General features: G+C 54.7%; 1 protein-coding gene across 4 annotated transcripts in view; it reads left to right on the top strand.

Moving 5' to 3' along the window:
• Positions 1–257: 257 nt before the first annotated feature.
• Positions 258–23,333, top strand: part of ARHGEF7 (Rho guanine nucleotide exchange factor 7) — a 102,310-nt gene continuing 79,234 nt past the window's right edge. For 2 of the 4 annotated variants that reach the window (XM_061435386.1, XM_061435392.1), the window contains exon 1: positions 284–498. In XM_061435386.1, coding sequence (XP_061291370.1) covers positions 334–498 — 165 coding nt within the window. In that variant the 5' untranslated portion in view covers positions 284–333. Of the gene's footprint in view, positions 499–23,333 lie in introns of all 4 variants that reach the window. The other 2 variants (XM_061435387.1, XM_061435390.1) reach the window with 2 other exon arrangements.

Here is a 23,333-nt window from a genome sequence, read left to right on the forward strand (position 1 = left end):
GCCCGCTCCGGCGCGGCGTCTTTCTTCTGCTCGCGGTGATGTCATCGGCGGCAGCGGCTGGGGGCCGGGAGGCGGCGGCGGGGGCGGCGCCGGGCGGCCGCCGCAGGTTCATGTGCCTCTAATGAAAAGGCGCTTGACAGTCGGCCAGGACGCACGCGAGGGAGCGCGAGCCGGCCGGACCGCGGCGCCGCCCGAGCCAATCGCCGTCGCCGGGCTCTCCATGGGCGAGCGGGAGGAGGGGGCGGTGGGCGCAGCCGGCCGGGCCGCGGCCGCTCCGAGGTGAACGGCGCCGAGACGCGCTCGCGGCGCGGGGAGGCCGGGCGCGCCGCCGCGATGAATTCCGCCGAGCAGACCGTTACGTGGCTCATTACCTTGGGCGTGCTGGAGTCGCCCAAGAAAACCATCTCGGACCCAGAGGGCTTCCTGCAGGCGTCTCTGAAGGATGGGGTGGTCCTCTGCAGGCTGCTGGAGCGCCTGCTGCCCGGCACCATCGAGAAAGTGAGTGCCCCCCCGGCCCGGCCCGCGCACGCACCCCCGGCGGACAGGCCCGGGGCGGAGGGAGGCCCGGGCGGCGGGAGGCCCCGCGCGTACGGAGGCCCCGCGCCCCACCTGGCCCCCGCCGCGGCCCGGGGTGCGCCGAGACGCGCGGGCGCGGGGTCGCCGGCGCCCGCACCTGGTGGCCGCGCGCGCGCGCGGAGGAGCCCACGCGCTTCCTTTGTGCGCGGGCCCGGGCGCGCGGGGGGCGCGCGGGCGGCGCGGGGAGTCGGCGGCGGGATCCCGCCCGGGCTCGGGGCGCCATTGTGTGCGGGGCCGGCGGGGACGGGGGGCCGCGTTCGAGGGGAGCGGCCCGGGGAGGCCGGGGGTCGCGGGAGCCCCGCCCGCAGGAGGAGGCGCCGCTCCGGGGCGACCTGAGCCGAAACCGGGCTGCGGCGCCCGCGGGCGTCCTCCCCGGCTTTGTTTGAACAGCTTTTGTTGCTGGTATCGTGTGAGACTTTCGGCCTCTGGTTCGCTGACCAGTTGCATTTTTAAAAGATCGTTTATCAGTCGCGGAGAGCTGGGCTGGGAGATGGTGTGCTGACCTCCCCAGGGAAGAATTCTCCTGTCTCCAAACCCGGAGGACCGCACACGGGGTCGGGAAGCCCTGGCGTTTCAGGGCCGGCCGCAAGTCCTAGGACGCGTTTTCAGGCTCATCCCTGGTTCGGAACAGAATCCCGAGTCCCGCAGACCCGCTGCCCTTCTCCGTGACTTGCGGTTTCCTCGCGGCTGGAGTGTGAACCTTGGCCGCAGCTCTGAGTGTTCAACTTTGTTTTCCCCTGGCTCAGCTGACAAAGCAGGGCCGAGCCGATAGGGCGCTTTTAAACACGGTGAATCACCGTGTTGCAGAAACACTACAGTCTTACCCCAGTTTTTTTCCCCCCAAATACATAATTTTAAGATCAACAGTTTCTTAAATGGTTTAAATGTAGAAATGAAAGTGCACCATAACTTGGAAAAATTATTTAATTTTTTAAATAGGGTGTATTGGCCCCAACGGTACAGTTATTAGTTTGCTAACAATAAAATGTGAATTAGGTGACTTTAGAAAGTGAAGTGTTGAATCTTTTAAGTTCGTGCATGTTCTGGCACCACATTTTAAAGGTCAGAAAAGACTGTATTTGTCTGAATTGTGGACACATACTAACTAGTTTCAGGTATTTTCTTACTTGGAACGTATTTTTTTTAAACTTTTTGTTTTATACTGGAATATAGCTGATAAACAATGCGGTGATAGTTTCAGCTGGACAGCAAAGGGACTCAGTCATACACACACATGTATCCTTTCTCCCCCAAACTCTCCTCCCATCCAGGCTCCCACATGGAACACATTTGTGCAAACAGAATCTGCATTTCAGAAAGGCTGTCCCCCTGTCTGTCCAGGGAGTAAAAATGTTGCTCCTCAGAGAACCTGGTGTCACAATAAAATTATGATTCAAGACAGGAATAAAGAGCAGACTAACTTCCAAGGCACTCAGAATACTTTGTTGTCATCTGGATATCAGGACCTCTGGTAATAAGAGACAGATGTTGAGAAGCATTGAAAATGCATGCTAAGTTAACCAAAACAGGCTTATATAAAAGACGGTTCCATTCCGAAGAGTAAAGCTTTAAGAGACTTCAGAAGCGGTTTGATTAAAAACATGTCATTATCAATGCATACGCTATTGGCATATTAACTGCATTCATATTGGCTGGCGGACTTCAGGAATCACTCTCTTTTAAATTGTAGAAAGTTTTTCTTAGAAAACCGTAGCAGTCCTTTTCTCTCAGAAGCAACAAGGAGAGGAATGACTAACGTTTAATTTGCAGAAGCCAAACGGAAACCAGCCAACATGCTCTGAAACCGTGGTCGTCTGGGAACTTCTTATAGGGCAGCCACCCTTTCATCACCGCCCCCCGCCCCGAGGCCCCGACTGGTTTGTTTTGAGGGACCCAGCCACAGTGCAAGTTCAATGTCAAAGTCGCAAATTCTAGACATAGCGACCACTTCTCTGTGGTACAAAGGTAGGTTTGGGGAGTAAAATATTAGCCATTCTCTGCCCCTGGAAACCCTGGGTTTCAGAAGTTTCACGAGCATTTTCCATTTCCTGAGACAGTTATTTACTTGAACTTTCCCATGTTTGTGTGCACAGCAGAGAACTTTCCTGTTTGCCAGAAAGCACACACGCTGAGCACCCTTCACCCCAGTGTGGGAACGCCAGGCCGAGGACGTTGTTTTTCCTTAAAAAGGAACGTTTGGAAACTTCGCCGAGTATTCATATGGAATCGAAAGGCTCTTGACCCCAGCTTGCCACACGAACACATGGAAGACTGGTTAACAGAGTGTCAGCAGCCTGCAACTTAACTTTTTGCAAATTCACAAAATGTGCAAGGAGCCATCAGATGGAGGCGAGCGTGGCACAGAGTCGGGAAGAGTGCTGGGGCGCCTCGGCTTTCCCATGTGCCTTTCATTAAGAAAGCATGTCCCAGGGTGTTTCGTGCCTTCCGTAGCTCTGTTCTGTTTCAGGGCTGGCGAGAGGGTGAGGAAAGAAAGGCAAGTCCATCTTGGTTCAGGTTGTTGTGCTCACCTTGCAAAGCTTTCTGTTGAGGTCTCTTCATGTGGCTGCTTTTCTTTAGGTGGAAGGTCAGACGGGGACAGGAGGGGCTCAGAAACGTGCCAGGAGCGGTTCAAGCGAGAGATGCAGTTTGTTACTGCTGAGGGGTCCTCTCTGCCGAAGGGGAGAACAGTGGGTGTTCTGAGGTTTCCTCGGTCTCCCTGGGTGAGCCCCTGCTGCTCTGATTCTGTCTGGTAACAGCCAGGATGTTTTTCTGCCCTGCCCACACTGTTTGCTTCCGTCATTCATTCCTCCCGTGATGAGAAACACACGGAGGATGCAGAGTCCAGGGAGCCCTCTGGGCACCCAGCTCCTTGCTGCTGCTGCTGCTAAGTTGCTTCAGTCACGTCTGACTCTTAGCGACCCCATGGACTGCAGCCCACCAGGCTCCTCCATCCATGGGATTCTCCAGGCAAGAGTACTGGAGTGGGGTGCCATTGCCTTCTCCGCCCAGCTCCTTAGGTAACAGTGTAACCGACTCTGAACCATGTAGTCAGAGGGGCTGAAATTGAGAAGCCATCACGCCCCAACCTCTGAAACTCCTGTACGACCAGGAGACACACTCGGCTAACAGGAGTCGTGAAAGGCTGCTTTACTTACTTACTTACCTGGTTATTGGATGCCCCTCGTGGCTGGTGGGGTCTTAGTTCCCCCACCAGGAAGTGAACCCTGGCCCTGGGCGGTGAGAGTGTAGAGTCCTAACCACTGCACCACCAGGGACCTCCCCGGGCCGCTTCAGTGTCGCTTGTTACTGCCGCAGGTGACGTTGCTCGATTCGAACACTTAGGGACCCAGTTCCCCCTCTCTCTTCCCAGGAACACAGCACACACCATAAGCCACCAAGTGTGGCCAGGAGACCCTCTCGCCACGCGTATCTGTGGAGTCACACACACTGCCCTGTGGCCCTGCCGGTGCCCGGGGTGTGGTGTGCATCCAGACTCGTGTGAGCCGCTGGGCTGTGTGTTAGCTTCCTGGGACTTTGCAGCAAAGACCCCCAGACCCGGCCTCACACACCAGGACTGCATGCTCTCACACCCTGGGGACGTGGTGGGCAGGGCCGTGCCCTCTGCAGGGGCTGGGGTCTGTCCCCCGCTCCCCGAGGTCTCTGCTGGCTCCCAGCTTATGGCAGCACAGGTCCAGTCTGCCCATGGCAGCCCCTGGGGTCTCCACTGTGTCTGGACGCCCCTTTCATAAGGACTCGGGTCAGTGGATGAGGGCCGCCATCCCAGGATAACACTGACTGTTTACATTGGCAATGACCTTGTTTCCAAATAAGGTCCCATTCTGCCCTGGGGCTTGGGGCTGGAACATACGAAGTTCTGGGGTCATGACCCAAGCCATAACAAGTTGCGCAGTAAGTTTGACCAGATCAGCTTATTAAGTACTTATGTGCCTGCAGGTGCAAGGTGCTATGGGAGGCAAAAAAGACGGCATAACAAGTTCTTAAGGCTTTGAGTCCAGGAGAAGACATAATTCTAAAACCAAGAGCAGTGTGGGGCCGAGGGAAAAGTCAGAAAGAATGTCCGGTGTGGACAGAGAGGGGCTGGGGAATGAGGAGCTAGAAGGGACTCGCTCTGGGCTGTGCAGCCTCTACTGAGTTTTCCAAGGCGTGGGTTGGAGTATGGTGTTTATTTTCCCAAACTATGATCGGGGTTTTCCAGGTGGCTCAGCAGTAGAGAATCTGCCTGTCAATGCAGGAGATCCGGGTTCGATCCTTGAGTGGGGAAGATCCCCTGGAGGAGGAAATGGCAACCCACTCCAGTATTCTTGCCTGGAGAATCCCATGGACAGAGGAGCCTGGCGGCCTTCAGTCCATGGGGTCGCGGAAGAGTTGGACACGATTCAGCGACTCAACAGCAACAGCAAACTGATCTGGCAGTCCTGATTTTCCGCAGGCTTGCAGAGAATCCGTGAATTCTGATGCGGCAAGGCAGGAAGAAACTGCATTTTCCTAATTGATTCCTGACTTGCTTTCTGCTCATTCTTGAGATTCTGCGTTGGGATGGGGTAGAAGAAAAATATAGTCCTAGTGGCCATTGGACAGCCAGCGGTTCTGAGCATCCACCCAGAGAAGTGTGTCTTTTTTCTGGCCCCCGGAGAAGGATGTGGTCGGCAGTGTGGTGTGGTGTGGTGTGGTGTGGTGTGGTGTGAGGGCCTTACTCCGGACCAGCTGGTTTGGAAGCCCGTGCCCTGTAGCTGCCACAAACACCTGCTCGTCGCAGGTGCAGCTCTCCGAGAGAAAGGTTCCAGAACGCATGACTTACTGTGTTTGTAAGGAGAAGACATCTTTAAAGTTTGCAGAGGGAATTACTGGCTGTATTGAGTTGCTTCTAATGAAACTGCTTGAGATTTCAGGATAGTTCCTTTTGTCGTAAGAAATATCTGCCTTTGAAGCAGAGATTTTCAGGTACTACCCAGCACCAAAGAGAGGAGCCATAACTGCGCTTGCTGCTTCACTCAGAACAAAGCAGACACAACTAAATTCCATTCAACTGGGACTGCCTCCCGTCATCTCCAGAGAGGCACTCTGGAAGTGCTGGGGTGTCGACGCCGGCATTCCGGAGCGCACGCGCCCGCATGCACGCACGCACAGGCACACGCGTGCGGAGTGACGGGTTTGCGGCGCTGGGGAAGGGCCACAGGCTGGTCTTTTGTCGGGGGAGCTGTCCTCGGGGCGCTGGGGCGGGAGGGCGCGGCCTGTGTTCTCCTGGGGCCTCGTGCTATGGATGGCAGTGGCACCGCGGTGGCCTTCTTCCCGCGTTTCTCTAAGCGCAGCCCACCTTCAGATGCGCCTCCTTTCCAGAAAGCACTGAGCGCCCCGAGTGGCTGAACTGCTGTGGCTCCACATGGCCCCCGCGTCACAGGGAGGACCCTGAGGCCCTGCAGGGTGCCGAGCCCAGGCCCCCGGGGGTGCCCGCGGCCCCAGGCGGGACCTTCCAGGTGGCCTTGGTGAGCCCCGGCTGCGCCCCCGTCTGCTTTGGGGGTCACCAGACAGGGCGGGAAGGCCGCCGACCCGAGCGGCCGCAGCAGACGAGAGCGCAGGGTTAGGTCGGCCGCCGTCCGCGGGCGTCCCGGGAGGGAAGGGGCGGTGTGATGCCGTGCGCAGGCGCAGGTGGGTGGCCTGGGTGCATGGGAGCCGGGGGGCAACGGCGGGGAAGGGGGGCGCTAGAGCCGGCCCCGGGACGAGTCTTCTGAGAGAGGCGGCCCTGCAGAGGACGCCCCCACGGACGAGTGTTCAGCTGTCGTTCTGGCACCTGATAACCTCCGCTGGGGCTCCTGGGCCTTCGGACCCTGAGTTCACTCAGAATCCATCTAAGCTGCGATTTAAAACAATGCCGTGTGTGTGTGTGTGTGTGTGTGTGTGTGTGTGTGTGTAATACACTTACTTGGTGGGACTGTCTCTAGACGTTCGGGCTGGCATTGCACGGGGCTCAGGAGAAGGTGGCCACGGTCCAGCACACCGTCTGGGAGCTCACCTCTGCCCAGGGCAGCGCCGGGTGCTGGGAGGCCCAGTGGTTCCCAAGACCCACCATGCCCCTGGGGCCTGTACCGTGGGGTGGTCCCAGGATGTGCTCCAGAATCGTCCATTTGCTGTGTGACTTTGGACAACCTGCCCGACTTCTCTGAGCCTGTCTTTCTTCCTCCTAAAAACAAGATTAGGGCTTCCCCAGTGGCTCAATGGGTAAAGAATCCGCCTGCAATGCAGGAGACACAGGAGATGTGGGTTCGATCCCTGGGTCGGGAAGATCCCCTGGAGAAGGAAATAGCAACCCACTCCAGTATTCCTGCCTGGATTCCCATGGACAGAGGAGCCTGGTGGGCTACAGTCCATGGGGTTGCAAAGAGTCAGACACGATTGAGCGACAGAGAGAAGATCAAGGTTAACCATTGCTGTCTGGAGGAAACGTCCTCATGGGCTGGGAGCGCTGTTCCTAGGGTGAGTGAGTGGACTTGAGGGGCCGTGTGCAGTGCTGGGTGCACACCCGGTCCTCGTAGGTGATGCTTTTATAGATCAACACCCGAAACTTGTGCTACGTCCAGGACAACGCTAAGCCAGGACTTGGACTTAAGGCCACCCACATCCGGGAGTACGTCCTTATTCTCACAACTGGACAGACTCTTGCCATCTCAGGGTGCTGGCGGCCCTTCCTTCTCACCCTCATGGATACCATTGTCTGGGGCGGTGGGACCACAGAATGTGTTCCTGGGTCCTCTGCTTAGCTGCAGATCCCCACGCAGCTGCTGAGCACACGCAGCTGCTGGCCCGAGGGGCCAGAGGGCTGGCTGGGGGCTCGGGTTTCGTGCGTCTAGGGTTTCGTGCATGGGAAGGGCCCAGAGCCACAGATGGGCAGTGAGGCCTGCCAACCGCCTGTGTCTGGACTGGGAGGGCGTCCGGGCTGTCATGGGCGTGTGTGTCCTGGGTACGATTTCTGATGTTTCCTCTCCTCCTCAGTTCTACCAAGTTAGGGTCGGATCATTTGTTTCCTTACGTTTTTTTGTCTAACTTTAGCTCTGTATTTCTCGTTTTATGAACCAAACTGGTAATTCTCAGTCTTGCTTTTGTGGGATACTTCTGTAATCCAGGAAGAGGGGTGGGATGTTTGTACATTTCCAACACATTTGTTCAAAATTATTTTAATCTTCATTCTAATGTCAACATATGTAACTGACGTGTTTGTTATGTTCCTACTGTGTGCATGCTAGTGTACCCATCATATACGTGGAAACACACACACACACACACACACACATGTGTGTTCTATACTGCCCTTTCAGGCAAGTCGTAAGAGAAACCGTAGGGTCTGAAGTGTAAAGCATTTGTGAATTCTCAGTGGAAGGCATTCTCAAGACACCACACGGCCCAGACTCATCATTTTACAGATGGGTTCGCTGAGGGCAGCACCGTATGGTTGAGTAAGTTGTGCACTGTACAGCCTGGGGGGAGTCATTCACACTGTAGTCTAAATGAATGGGGTCTCCAGGACTGTGCTGGGGCAATGGGCATAGAGGTCAGCCTCCACAGAGGTCAGCTTCGTAGGGCACACAATGGATTAGAGAAGGGCCGTGGTAGGTTATGGAGGAGGGCCCCCCCCCCCCCCCGCTCCTCACTGCGCCCCTGCAGCCACGCCCCTCACCCGTTGTCAGGTCACACTGCAGCTCTTCCCATCAAGGGGTGGGTGGGGCCTGTTCCTCACTTCTTGCATCTGAGCTGACCTTGACTTGTTCTGGCAACGGATGTGGCAGACAGGGGCAGGCAGCAGTTCCCAGGAGGCCTGGTGTCTTTCCACGCTCTGTCAGAGGCTGTCTGCACCCGGGCCCCAAATGCTGCGGGATGCAAGACCACAGGGCCAAGAGCTCAGCTGTGCCTGCTGAGCCCCCCTGGGCCCACCCGCAGCCCTCCGACCCCATTCATGGGCCAGTCCAGGCGAGGTCAGCAGAGCTGCCACCTTGATCAGAGGTCCCCGCTGCCGCGTGAGCCCAGGCGAGCCGAGCGCGGCCCCACGCACAGAAGCACAAGCTCGCTTCAGCGGCCACTGAGGCTTCCTGGCTGCCTGTTCTGCAGCCTCCCGTGGCGGTGGGCGCGGTACAAGGCTTGAGAGCTCAAGTGGTGTTTTGTGCGAGACCGTAATTGCTGTTACACCGAGAGCAGCCTTTAAAAAGGAACTGATAAGGTTCCTATCTTTTCTCTAAAGAAGGTGCACATGATTCAGAACCAAAGAAAGTGCAGCATAGGAAGCCTCTCCTGCTTACATCTCATGGTTTGTTTAACACGGGAGCCCTGGTGTCCGGGTTTGCTTGGAAGTCGCAGCTCCTGGCAGAAGTCGTGTTCTGGCAGCGTGGTTTTTTTAGCAGTCAAGCAGAAATCCTTAGAACAGCCTGGTTTGGATTATCTGCAAACCCTGTGGCCTGTGGTGGCCCTTTCCCCTCCATCCTGGGTGTGTGACTGCTAAGTCTCTGCCGGGAACACACTTTCCCACCGACTCCCTGAGCTTGAGATGGCTTAAGTTGTTCCTAAGAGACTTTTTTGGGGGGGACTTAAAATTTTTTTTTATTACTTCAATTTAATCTAGCAAATTAATGTTCTAACTTTTGAAATATAATGTGTTTATGCTCAATGATGTCTTAGAGGAAAATACACTTTGAGTAACAAACGCATCTTAGTTGTTGAAAAGATCTGATTAAAACGTTTGACACACAATTGTTTATAAGTTCACAAGAGACTTTTAACTCCAGCTGAAGTTAGTAAACTTGTTCAGGAGTCTTTTGTTAGGAATATAGACTTTCTGAAGAAAGCCTGTTTCTGTGTGTGCCTGTGTGGTCAGTCGTGCCCGACTCTGTGTGACCCATGGACGTAGCCCACCAGGCTCCTCTGTCCGCGGGATTTCCCAGGCAAGAGTACTGGAGTGGGTAGCCATTCCCTTCTCCAGGGGATCTTCCTGATCCAGGAATGCATACCAAAAGGTTATGACTCTGTTCTTCACTCTGTGAAGAATGTTGTAGAAATTCTGACAGAAAGTTGGGCGCTGTGGAGGCCGTGTCCTGGCCCCCAGGCCGGGTTGCTGGCCTTCGGGAGGAGCCAGAGGCGTGGAACACACGCCCCCTCAGCCTCCACTTCTCCGGTGACCGCAGGGCCGTCTCTCTGCGGTGCTGGAGAACTGCCTTGTTCAGCGACGTGCATAACAGATTTCTCATGGAAACGTGAAGTTTTCTGGTTGTGGTTCTCCTATTTGTTAAGGCATTTTTGTTTCCTTTGAAAACAAGCCCCATAAATAGAACGGGGTTAGATTCTCAGCAGCCTCTTGGCAAAGGTTAAGCTTCCAGAGGGCAGCATGCTCTGAAACCACGCCTCTGAGTGGGGAGAGCCTGCAGCCGAGTGGCTCCCGGACTTCATCTCTGGAAGAGGAACGGGGAGGAAAGTTCTGTTTCTCCTTCCTCTGACCTCTGACCAAGCACGTTTATGTAGACTGAACCCGAGTAACTGCCTTGTCGGCGAGCCCAGGTTGGGTCTTCAGATAACTCACAGTAACTGTTTAATTGGGTGTGAGTCTTAGGCATCCTGTTTATAAATAGTTAGAACGATGTTCCGGGAATGAGAGGGCACTCACCCAGCACAGGCTTTAAGTCTTCTGTGGGGTGGAATACAGCTACCATCTTAAGAAGCTAGAACAATAAAGTCAAGTTAAACCCAAAGTAAGCAACAGACAGAACAGAATAATGAAGAACTCGAAGACCAACCGGTGACGTGGAAAGCAGAAAATTACCAGAGACAGCAAAACCCAAAGCTTATTCTCTGAGAAGAATCCGCAGAATTGATGACCCTCTTAGACTGATGAGGAAGAATGGGGGGAAGACCCAGAGCAGTCAGCCTAGTGGTCGGTGATGTTAACAAGGGCACCTGTGCCCGGGGAGGGGCTGAGCGTAGGGGCTGGGGGGTGTTGTCAGAACCGGGGCAGTGTGGACCCGGAGGTCGGGGAGCAGAGTGTGGGCCTGAGAGAGCGGGGGCCCACGGGATCCGAGGATGCGTGAACTTGGGGCGGGTTTTCATAGCCTGATGCTCATCAACTCTAAGAAATCTTATTAAGAGAACGTTGACCTTCAGCAATTTTTTTTTCTTGATAAAGGAGATTTTAGAAAACTCTCTTCCTTTCAGTGGCTTCAGGGAAACACATCTGTGTGGTTTTTCCCTCACTTCCTACATGTTTTAACACGGGTTCAAGTCCGGCCAGTGTGTTGAGGCTGAGCAGTGGTCAGTCTGAGCCCCTCTGAGATTTACAACTTTTTTGTTTTAATTAATTTGTTTTATCTTTTTTTGAAAATCTCTTTTAAAGAATTTAACGTTTGTTTTTGGCTGGGCTGGGTCTTCGTTGCTATGCAGGCTTTCTCTAGTTGCGGCGAGCGGGGGCCACTCTGTAGTTTTGGTGCCCAGGCTTCTCACTGCAGCGGCTTCTCTTGTTTCAGGAGTTGTGACACGTGGGCTCAGGAGGTGCGGTCCCCGGTTCTAGGGCAAGGGCGTGGCCCCCGGGCTCGAGGGCGCGGGCTCAGGAGGTGTGGCCCTAGGGCGCGGGCTCAGGAGGTGCGGGCTCCCAGGCTCTAGGGCGCGGGCTCAGGAGGTGTGCCCCCCCCCCAAGCTTTAGGGCGCGGTCTCAGGAGGTGTGGCCCCCTGGCTCTAGGGCGCGGACTCAGGAGGCGTGGCCCCCTGGGATTAGTTGCTCCTCGGCATGTGGGCTCTTTCTCCATGTGGGATCTTGAACTCTTGTCTCTTGCATTGGTAGGTGGCTTCTTTACCATTGAACTGCCAGGGAAACCCCTGTCTTATCATAAATGAATTTATGTCAGGTGTTGAATCTCCCCGCTTTGATTCATTTTACAGTGAATGGCTTTTTAGGTAAAGATAGGGATGGTTGAGAACCTGCCACTCTAGGCCGTCTCTACGTGCTGCCGACATTTGAGAGTCCAGATCCATTGGAGGGAAGGCCTTTTAGGGATGTCAATGTACAGTTTTTAGGAAGTTCAGGTTCAAGTCAAAGACTATTTGTTTTATAATTTTATGAATATATGCACATCTCTCCTGGGCCTTGCTCTCTTTCTCATGTAGAAAACACTCCCATATATAATATATATATTATACATATTATAATAAATGAAGGGAGATAAAAGTAAATCAAGTTGTGTTTACTGGGAATACTGTCCCTAGACAACCACAATGAGTGTAAGCAATGTTTAGCTTTCGGGTGTTGTTTCTCCCACTCAAGGGCTGCCCTGATAGCTCAGTTGATAAAGAATCTGCCTACAATGCAGGAGACCCTGGTTTGATTCCTGGGTCGGGAAGATCTGCTGGAGAAGGAAGGTTACCCACTCTACTATTCTTGGGCTTCCTTTGTGGCTCAGCTGGTAAAGAATCCACCTGCAATGCAGGAGACTGGGGTTCAATCCCTGCATTGGGAAGATCCCCTGGAGAAGGGAATGGCTACCCACTCCAGTATTCTTGCCTAGAGAATCCCATGGACTAGTCCATGCGGTCACAAAGAGTTGGACACAGCTGGGCGACTTCCACTTCACTTCACTTTCCTGTTCAAAGCAATAAGCCCACACTCGCCCGTCTGTCTCCTTGTGTGGGGGATGGGGGCTCATCAGGTGTTTTTCCTCCTTAGTCTTTTTCCTTTGAGAGGATGAAGTGGCTTAGCGGTAAAGAATCCACCTGCCTCTGCAGGAGACTCAGGAGATGTGGGTTTTGTCCCTGGGTCAGGAAGATCCCCTGGAGGAGGAGATGGCAACTCACTCCAGTATTCTCGCCTGGAGAATCCCAGGGACGGGGGAGCCTCGTGGGCTGCCGTCCGTGGGGCCGCACAGAGTCGGACACGACCGAGTGTGCATGCACGTGGTGGGGACAGTATCGTTGATAAGGACGTTGGAGGAAGATGTCTCTTCCCTCTCTCCCCCACCTCTCACTTCCACTGAGGAGCCTATGCCTTGAAATTTCTGGCTTGGGATGGTTTCCTTTTCCTTTCTTAGAGCTGGAAGCATAGCTGCCCAACAATGAATTTTTGTATAAAAATGTTTACAATTTTACATCAAAGTTATGAGTGGAGCTGCTGGCATCGCAGTTGGCAGTGCCTGTGTCTCGGTGGTGGTTCCTCTCTTTGCACCTTTGGCATAGGTGGTCACATGGTTCTTACGCGCCAGTGTGCCCAGAACCTCCTGGATGGCTTGTGAAGATACAGACTGCTGGGCTCCACCCAGAGTTTCTGATTTCACAGTCCAGGTTGCGGAGGGTGGGCATTTCTCACGGGTGCACAGGACGTGCTGATGCTGCTGGTCCAGGGGGCACATTTCAGGACCACTCACGGCCCCCGAGCTCATCAGCCCACCGGTGCTATAACCTGGGGCCAGCCTGATGACACGCACGGCGCTGCAAGGACAGGGGACCGAGGTGTGAGCCCCTGGCGGCTGCCCCACAGGGGAGCGTGGGCTGCTTGCTGACCTGGCGTGCTCCCCACCTCTGTGCTTGGGGAACGTCCTCACCTAGTGCTTCTTAGTTCAGGACAGAGCAAACCCCAGGCTGCTTCATGGTGGCTTTTGGAGCCTTGCAACGTGGAGGTAGAGCGCTTGGAAAGAAATCCTGCCTTGGATTGGAAGGGGCACTTGGAATTTATCTGCAAAATGGGATTCCTCACCTGTCTGTTTACTTCTAGAAATTCTTGTATAAAACAGAAGAGAAACACAATCTCCATTAAGAGACCAAGCTCAGGAGGCTTGCTTGTGATTTGATGACTGTTTTATTTAAGTCAGAGCACTTAAGGCAGGATCCTTGAAATATTCATATTAGCATTAGGAGGACCTGTAGCTCAATAAGAGGATGAGTCACTAAAAGCTACCAAAGGATATGGAGACACTTGTAGGTAAGGGCTCTGTCTAAAACTGAGGCTTTTAAGGGGAGAGGTAGATCAGCCGAGGTGTGGGCTTGGGGCTGGGCGGCGTCCGGGTCCATGTGAAAACACTCTTTGTGTGGGGGTCCGCAGGGCCGTGGCTTCTCCTGCTGCCTCCCACGGGGGGTGGGCCTGGGTCCTTAGGCTGGGGACCACTTCTCTCTGCAGGTCTGTAGGGGTCTGTGGCTTGTGCTGGCTTTCCACCACTACTGAGGAGTTTGTGCTTTTCAGTTCAGTAGCCAATTAAGAGGGCTTCCCTGGTGGCTTAGTGGTAAAGAATCTACTTGCCAATGCAGGAGATGTGAGTTTGACCTCTGGGTCGGGAGGATCCCCCGGACAAGGAAATGTTCCCGTGTTCTTGCCTGGAAAATCCCATGGACAGAGGAGCCCGTTAGGCTCAGTCCATGGGGTTACAAGAGAGTCCCAACACAGCTTAGTGACTGCACAACAGAGGCCATTTAAAGTGCGCTTTGTCACTGAACATCGAGGAAAACGATTGATTTCTTGCAACCCCGCCACCCAAGTGCTGTCAGAGCACGCTGCTTTTCTAGATGATACTGTGCTGCCAAGGTGACCTTCAGGGGCCATCTCCTTCAGGTGAAGGGGGCTGGAATCGCCTCACGGGCAGGAGGTGAGGCCTGGGGGAGCTGGCCAGCTGGTTATGGGCCCTGCGTGGAGTCAGCGATCATCCTGAGTGACAGGGAGCCAGCCCTGAAGCCAGAGGCTGGTGCTTAGCGGTGCCCGGCTGACCGAGGCCTGGTGCTTACGGAGGGGAGTGGAGCCCGGACCCCGTGCTGGCCGCCCTCGGAGCGCTGGGTGGCAGCTGGCGGCTGGCCTTAGGTGGGGCCTTTGGTAACAGGATGCATCCGTCAGCCTCGACAGAAAGGGCTTACGGGTTTATGCTAAAACCCAGAGCATCTCTTACGTCTGTGTCGTTTAGTCTATGGATATTATATTTCCATGTGTGTGTGTTTTTTTAAAGCATGGTTCCTGTGTCAAATATTCAGTTCTCGTGTTACACCAGCTGCCTTACTTTTTGGTTCTAGGTGCTGTCAGCATCACTCACCTTCACTTTTGGAAGCTCTACCCAAGTGGTTCTGGTACCAATTCGAGTCACAGGCTCTGGTCCTTAGTGCCAGTGAAGTTGCTCAGCCATGTCCGACTCTTTGCGACCCCATGGACAGCAGCCTACCAGGCTCCTCCATCCATGGCATTTTCCAGGCAAGAGTATTGGAGTGGGTTGCCATTTTCTTCTCCAGGGGATCTTCCTGACCCAGGGATCACACCCCGGTCTCCCACATTGCAGGCAGGCGCTGTACCATCTGAGCCACCAGGGAAGCCCTAAATAATGAGTAAACCATAGTGCCAGTGAAGTTGGAAACCATGACTCCACCTACCACGTAACACGCTCAGCGCCTCTATCTCTGTGCGCCAGGTGTTGAGACCCAGCTCTCATCACACAGACTGCGTGTGCAATGTGTGTTCCACGTGCAAGGAGGCGCTCTGGGCACGCACGAGATTGCACCGCGTGTTTGTGCTGGAGCTATGGAGACATCGGGGGCAGGGGTGCCAGCAGCTAGGGTGATGCAGTTTCACATCTGGTCGGTAGAGAGGTGTACCAGGAAGTGACGTTTAAACAAAGACAATGTATAAGAGCAAAGGCAAGACCTGGATGTCGGGGAGAAGGGAGTTTCAGGCAATGGGAAGAGCCTCTGCGAAGGCCCTGAGGTGGGAGCCTGGCTGGCAAATTCCAGGAACAGCAGAGTTCACTGTGGGTTGGGGGAGAGTAGTGGCTGGCTGGTGAGGTCAGGGAGGGCATGGAAGAGCTGCCTGTGCAGGCCTGCTCAGCCATCTTAAGGTCACTGACTTAAAAACTCAGTAGACTTTATTTTCAGTCTTCAGTTCAGTTCAGTTGCCCAGTCGTGTCCGACTCTGCGACCCCATGAATCGCAGCACGCCAGGCCTCCCTGTCCATCACCAACTCCCGGAGTTCACTCATACTCACGTCCTTTGAGTTAGCGATGCCATCCAGCCATCTCATCCTCTGTCGTCCCTTCTCCTCCTGCCCCCAATCCCTCCCAGCATCAGAGTCTTTTTCAATGAGTCAACTCTTCACATGAGGTGGCCAAAGTACTGGAGCTTCAGCTTCAGCATCATTCCCTCCAAAGAAATCCCAGGGCTGATCTCCTTGCAGTCCAAGGGACTCTCAACAATCTTCTCCAACACCACAGCTGAAAAACATCAATTCTTCGGTGCTCAGCCTTCTTCACAGTCCGACTCTCACATCCATACATGACCACAGGAAAAACCATAGCCTTGACTAGACGGACCTTTGTTGGCAAAGTAATGTCTCTGCTTTTCAATATGCTATCTAGGTTGGTCATAAATTTCCTTCCAAGGAGTAAGCATCTTTTAATTTCATGGCTGCAGTCACCATCTGCAGTGATTTTGGAGCCCAGAAAAATAAAGTCTGACACTGTTTCCACTGTTTCCCCATCTATTTGCCATGAAGTGATGAGATGAGATGCCATGATCTTCATTTTCTGAATGTTGAGCTTTAAGCCAACTTTTTCACTCTCCACTTTCACTTTCATCAAGAGGCATTTTAGTTCCTCTTCACTTTCTGCCATAAGGGTGGTGTCATCTGCATATCTGAGGTTATTGATATTTCTCCCGGCAATCTTGATTCCAGCTTGTGTTTGCAGTCTTATGTTTCTAGAAAAACTGAGCAGAGAGCACAGAGGATTCCATCCAGCCCTCCCCACTCTCCCCTGCTGTTGACGTCTTGCATCACCGTGTGTCAGCTGTTGCAGTGGATGAGGCGGTGCTGATACGCTGAGTAAAGTCCACGGTGGGCGTGAGGCTTCGCCCTGCTGTGCAGTCGTGCGCTTGGACACCGCACGTGTCCATCATCGCTGTCACACGGGATGGTTCACGGCCCTAAGTCTTCTCTGTGCTCTGCCTGTCCATCCCACGCCCTCCCCTCATCCCTGCCAGTTTTGCCTCTTCCGGGATCATCGCGTAGGGTCACATGGTGTGTAGCCTTTTCAGATTGGCTTCCTTTACTCAGTCATGTGCATTGAGGTCTCTGATGTGCCTTCCTGTGGCTTGACTGCGCATTTCTTTTTATGACTGAGTGATCTCCCATTGTCTGCATGGACCACAGTCCGCTTACTCACTCACCTACGGAAAAGCATCTTGATTACGTCCAGCTTTTGGCAGTTATGGATAAAGCTGCTATAAACATTCGTATTCAGGTCTTTGCATGGACATGTTTCCAACTCATTTGGGTAAAGTGAATTTACCCAAGGAGAAAGACTGCTGGACTTTGGGTGGGAGCATGTTCAGTTTTGTAAGGAGCCGTCTCCGTGGTGTCTGGCTCGAGTTCCTGCCAGGCAGGGATGGGGCTGCTGTCGCCCCAGGCTGGCGAGGACCTCACGGGTGTGCAGGGGCGTCTCACTGCAGTGTTGAGCTGCCCTTCCCTGATGACAGCTGACGTGGGGCACCTTTTCATCTGTCCGTTGCATTGCCACCTGTAGGGAAAGAGCGAATTAGCCAAGATGGTGGCGGTCAGGCTCTCTCCCCCCACGTCCTCACACTCTGGCCCCACGTTTCGTAAATACGTGGTCATATAACAGCCAAGATCGTTTACAGCACGGTACGTGCGCAATGACCTGTAAGATAAGCACCGCCTGAAAAGCTCCTGCGGGCGAGGCGAGGCGAGTCAAGGACAGAATGACCTTGAGCTGAGTCGTAGTTGTCGCTACCGCTGTGTCGGCCGTTAGACAGGAGAAGATGTCTGCCTCGCTGCTGCCAGTAAAGCGTGTCTGCGATTCCTACGGCTCCTGGCGTCTGCTCCCAGCTCTGCCTTCCCTGTCCTGGGTTCAGCGAACAGCGAGACACCGCGAGACACCGTCTTGTGCCCGCTTTGGTGAGGAGACTGGTCACGTCTTCTGCCCATTTTTTCACTGGGTCGTCTGTTTTCTTGTTGAGTGTTAGTACTTCTTTGTATGTTTTGCGTACAAGGCCTTGACTGGACGTGTGTTTGGCAAATGAGCTCTTCTTCCGGTCCGTGTCTAATCCTTTCCTTCTCTGAAAGTACTCTGGCTTTTACCCTTGAATGAATGGAGAGCTGCTGAGTGTTTTGAGCCGAGGGGTGAGGTGACCGGCAAATCGTACGTGTACGGGACGTATCCAGCTCTAGTGGCATGGAGGATCCAGATCTCTGGAGTCTGCGACGGCAGCCTCGTCTTTGAGCTAGCAAGGTCTGTGACCGTTTGAAAACGTGTCTTCCAGCTACACGTCTGACAGCTACGGCCCTACATGACTCAGCCAGTGGTCTGCAGATACTCCAGCCTCTTGGCGATAACGATCTTTTATCACCTTTTTATTACTCGCCGTTAATATGAAGTCTCAGCTGGCTTCTTCCACGTGAGAGGCTTTTCCGAGACCGGAGTGTTCCGGCTGTGGCCGCCCCGCCCCTGGCCTGCCCTCCGGGGAGGGTCTCAGCTGCTATTTATGGAGAGGCGCACTTGCCAGCGGGTGTCTTCAGCTGTTTCCTATCCCTGTATTTAGGTTTCTTCCCCGGGTGAAGGCTGCTCTCTGCAAAGTCAGCCAGCACCCTCTGCATGCCTTCAAACCTCCCCCATGCTAACCTGTGGGTGAAAACAAAGCTTCTCCAAGGTGATCTCCAGAGTGTCCCGTCTTCTGGCCCAGAGGCTTCAGTGCAGCTTCTCAGGCTGTTTAAAAGTGATAGACGGGGTCTCGAGCTGGGAGGGCTGGTTGAGCAGGAGGCTGGTGCTGCTCCGAAGCCCCACTGCTGCCCCTGTTTCACTGTGTGGGGAGAGGCTGGAGGGGGCACAGCGGTAAACCAGGGCCACGGCAGGCGGCCTGGACCCCTCCCGGACACCTGAGGATAGGGGGGTGGACAATGCAGTGGTTGCAGACACGGGACACCTTAACCTGAGGCATCTCAGTCGAAGGAAGGAGGCTGGGTTGTCCATGAGGCAAAGAGTACACCTGTGAGACCTGCCGCCCCCAGTGCCCCATTCAGGCAGCAGGCAGCTCTGCTCCTGGGGGCTGGCTCCTGTTCGGGGACTCTAGCTCCTGCTGCTAAGTTGCTTCAGTTGTGTCTGACCCTGTGCGACCCCATAGACGGCAGCCCACTAGGCTCCCTCATCCCTGGGATTGTCCAGGCAAGAACACTGGAGTGGGTTGCCATTTCCTTCTCCAATGCATGAAAGTGAAAAGTGAAAGGGAAGTCACTCAGTCGTGTCCAACTCCTAGCGACCCCATGGACTGCAGCCCACCAGGCTCCTCCATCCATGGGATTTTCCAGGCAAGAGCCCTGGGGTGGGGTGCCAGTGCCTTCTCCGGGGACTCTGTAGGGAGACAGCAAATTAGGCAAGATGGTGGTGGTCAGGCCCTCTCGCCCCACGTGTTGTAAATACGTGGTTATGTAGCAGCCGGGATCCCTTACAGCACTGCGCGTGCGTGTCACAATGTACCCGCTTGGCCACGGGCCACGTGTGTCCTGTAGGCACATGTAAGCTCCACGTGAAGCCTTGGGGCTGCGTTATGGTCCACGCTGTGGCCCGTGTCATGGCCCTGTTGCGGCTGTGTTTGCTGGGTCAACTACAGGAGAACACAGCATGTCTGCTGCTACGGCTGCGATGCCAGTCAGGGGAGAATGAGCCTGTCTGCAGTTCCTGTGGCTCCTCTGGTTTTCTTCCAGCTTCCCTGCTCGCACCTCACCTACCCTGCTTCAGTGAACAGTGAGATGGACTCTCAGCCCCAGCTGCTGCATGGACACTGTGGAGGCACACGGCACCTTCCCCTCGGGACCACAGCCTCTGCACGGGCTCTTCCACCCGTGGGCACAGGCATGGGCGTGGCCAGCCGTCCTGAAGTGTGTGCGGTGGAAGAGGAGACCAACAGGAAGGACCAGAAACAGGGCAGTGATGGAGCCGAAGAGAACCGGCAGTGGCTCCGGGTTCAGGTCAGCTCAGCTCAGTCGCTCAGTCGTCTCCGACTCTTTGTGACCCCATGGACTGCAGCACGCCAGGCCTCCCTGTCCATCACCAGCTCCTGGAGTTTACTCAAACTCATGTCCACTGAGTTGGTGGTGCCGTCCAACCATCTCATCCTCTGTCATCCCCTTCTCTTGCCTTCAACCTTTCCCGCATCAGGGTTTTTGCCAACGAGTCAGTTCTTCGCATCAGGTGGCCAAAGTACTGGAGTTTCAGCTTCAGCATCAGTCCTTCCAATGAATTTTCAGGACTGATTTCCTTTAGGATGGTCTGGTTGGATCTCCTTGCTGTCTGAGGGACTCTCAAGAGTCTTCTCCAACACCACAGTTCAAAAGCATCAGTTCTTCAGTGCTCAGCTTTCTTTATGGTCCAAAATGCCTGTTTCCATTGGGTTGAAAGCAGGAGAGTGAGAGGGGAAGAAAAAGGAAGCTAATCCATACGCACGGGTGAGACTTCAGAGTTAAGACAAACGTCTGAGTACAAGGCCTGGTTTAAGTTGCCTTGTGAGCTTGGTGTGCCCAGTCGTGTCCGACTCTTTGTGACCCCATGGACTATAACCCACCAGGCTCCTCTGTCCATAGGAGTTCCCAGGCAAGACTACTGGAGCCGCTTGCCATTTCCTTCTCCAGGGGATCTTCCTGATCCAGCAGGGATTGAACCCACGTCTCTTGCGTCGCAGGCGGCTTCTTTACCACTGCGCCACCTGGGAAGCCCTTGTGAACTTGGGCTCCTGTTTTCCTGTGTTGGGAAGGAACGAGGCAGTACAGTGGCCTGGCTGTGCACCTCTGCCACGCTGTGTGTGGGTCACAGCCACACGGGGCAGGTGGCGTGCTGGTTTTCAGATTGCTCTTGTTTGGCTGTAACTGTACACCTGCCTGTCAATCTGACATTCCTGCGAGGGTCAAATACAACTGTGGTGGAGGAGTTTAGCCCGGGTTATCTGGGGAATGTCTGTGCTCACATTGTAAAAAATCCATTTTTGGCATCGGTATGCATTTGGGATGGTCGCCACCATCTCTCAGGGACTTGAAATGTGCTTTTGGAGTCTGTGGGAAGTGAGCCTCGGGGGACACCCGAGCTAACTTAGGCTGTGCAGTCTGGCCGGTGCCCACCCGGCACCCCTCACGTCTGGAAGGCTGCACTTGGTGCATTCATGTTTCTGGCCGCCCACTGGGCTTGGCCAGCTCCTCAGATGACCGTAGCATCCACCCGGAGTAGGGCTTGTGTTGAAGAAGGGAAGCAGAGGAAACCGTGTTTTATCAAAGGCTCCGATGGCTCCCCTAAATGACCTGCGACCCCAGGCTGTGTGCCCTGGGAGCTGTTTACTCTCTGGAACTCGCTGCCAGTTCCCAGGCGCTGCAGCGGCCTCACTGTCCTCCGTGGGACTGGAGGAAGGGCCCTGTGGCCTTCTGCTGGGCTCTGCTGACCTGTTTTCTCTCCCCTCAGCCTCTCTGGGTGCAGAATGAGCATGGCCCCTGAGCAGGAGACAGCCACACTCCAGTCAGAGTGAAGCAATGGCTACTGGGTTGTTACAAGTTAGACAAGCCCCTCAGTGCCCATTTGACTTCTGGGTGGGGAATTTAGGGTTTTAAGCATGGCCTTGTGTTTTGGCAGGGCAGGTCGAGATCTGCTTTATAAGGACCCCAGCGCACTGACAGCTGGGCTCTCTGTGGGCTGTTTTTTAATTGAAGGGCTACTGTATTTGTGGAGGACATGAGACTGGAGTCTTCTTCTTTTAAAAAATGTGTTTATTTAATAATACTTGTGTGTGGGACAGAATTGAAAGGGTGCGGAGAGGCACAGCGTGACAAGCAGGCCCCCACGCCTCGGTCCTGTGGGCCCCCGCTCCCCTCCCAGGCGGCAGCCCGTTACCTCCGTGTGCCTCCACCACAGGCTATGTGTTTCTGAACACCCGCACACGTTCCTCCTGCTTTTTCCTTTGAACGCAGAGGCAGCATGTGCCCCCAGGAGGACATGTCCTGTAACCAGGAGGCTGTGGCGTCAGGATCAAAGCCGCCTCTTTTTGAAAGCAGTGCGGTGGGCTGGCGCACTGGCCTGCGGCAGGTCTATGGCTGACTCAGTCCTCTCCCTGAGTGGTTCTCGTCTTCTGCTGTGACACCGTGTTCTGTTTTTCACTGAACCACCAGGAGGCTCACTGGGGCTAGGCGCCCAGCGAAAAACAGATGACGCTAAACAGATGGTTGAAGAGTGTTTAACGAAGAGACTATTTACAAAGTGGGGGCGGGGGAAGGCCGTGGAGCGCCCCAGGAAGCCACTGCTCCTGGGGACCGGTCCCAGGCAGCGGGGAAGGCCGTGGAGGCGCCCCAGGAAGCCACCGCTCCTGGGGACCGGGGTCCCAGGCAGCGGGGTGTCCCCCAGCTGTTAGTTTCCTGTACCCTCCATCTTAGCTGGAACCCATGCAATTCCTTGCTGGTAGGATGGCCTGTTCTTCCTGGTGGCAGTTTTGGAAACTAAGACTCTGGATGCCTTTAGAGTTGGAGAGGAGGCGCTGAGGGCGCCTTTATCCTGACTGCGAGTGGAACTGGCTGTGCTGGCTGTGGGGTGGGTGGTAGAAGTTGGGGAGGCGGGAGCCCAGCAGCTGGTGCTGAGGTCTGACTTCTGACCTCAGTGCTGCCTTGGGATTTAGTTTGTAGCAGATTCTCAGAACATCACACACGCCCCTTATCAGACAGGGACTACAAAAGCAGTGTTTCAAAGGGAAATCACAATGCTTTTGGGACTGTACTCTTGCCTGGAAACTCCCATGGACGGAGGAGCCTGGTGGGCTGCAGTCCATGGGGTCGCTAAGAGTCGGACACGACTGAGCGACTTCACTTTCACTTTTCACTTTCATGCATTAGAGAAGGAAATGGCAACCCACTCCAGTGTTCTTGCCTGGAGAATCCCAGGGATGGGGGAGCCTGGTGGGCTGCTGTCTATGGGGTCGCACAGGGTCGGACACGACTGAAGCAAGTTAGCAGCAGCAGCAGCATGCCTCTGCCAGATTACAGCTTGTGGTGGAAAAGCCTGGAGTTTGTCGTGCTGGGAGGTTCGGGAGAGGACTGCTGGACAACGCACAGGGCAGCTGTTGGAGCGCCTCTCTGGACGCCTGGGGAGATGCACTCAGGGGAGCCCGCCTTCGGGTGGCTGCAAATGAAGCTGCTGGGAACATCCTCGAACGTGGCTTTTGGAGGGCGTGTTTCCATCCCGCTTGGGTAAATGCCTAGGGGAGGAACTGCTGGGGCTCAGGCATGTCTGACTCTGAGAGACTGCAGTTCCCAGAGCGCCCCACCATCAGGCGTGGGGCTCCGACTGCTCCCCGTCTTCAGTGTGTGAGACTGCCAGCCTTTTCCATCTCGCCAGTCTGCCGGGTGGAGAGTGTTATCTGTGGTTTTAATTGCGTTTCGCCTATGACTAAGGACGCGCCACACTTTTTCATGTGCTCACTTACCATTCATACAGCTTCTTCAGCAAAATATGGGTGGGTGGTGGCTTTTAAGTATTGCCTTTTGTATCATCATGGAGAAGGAAATGGCAACCCGCTCCAGTATTCTTGCCTGGAGAATTCCATGGACAGAGGAGCCTGTGGGCGACAGTCCATGGGGTTACAAAGAGTCAGACACGACTTGACAACTAAAGCACCACCGTCACATTTCCAGTTCTAGGTCCTCAGCGTGCACCTGTGCTCGACTCTGACGAGCCGGGAAGCTGCCCGTGCACGAGGAGACCCTGGCGCTGGCCCAGCT

This window comes from Bos javanicus, chromosome 12, assembly GCF_032452875.1.
Source record: "Bos javanicus breed banteng chromosome 12, ARS-OSU_banteng_1.0, whole genome shotgun sequence".
Classification (NCBI taxonomy): Eukaryota; Metazoa; Chordata; class Mammalia; order Artiodactyla; family Bovidae; genus Bos; species Bos javanicus.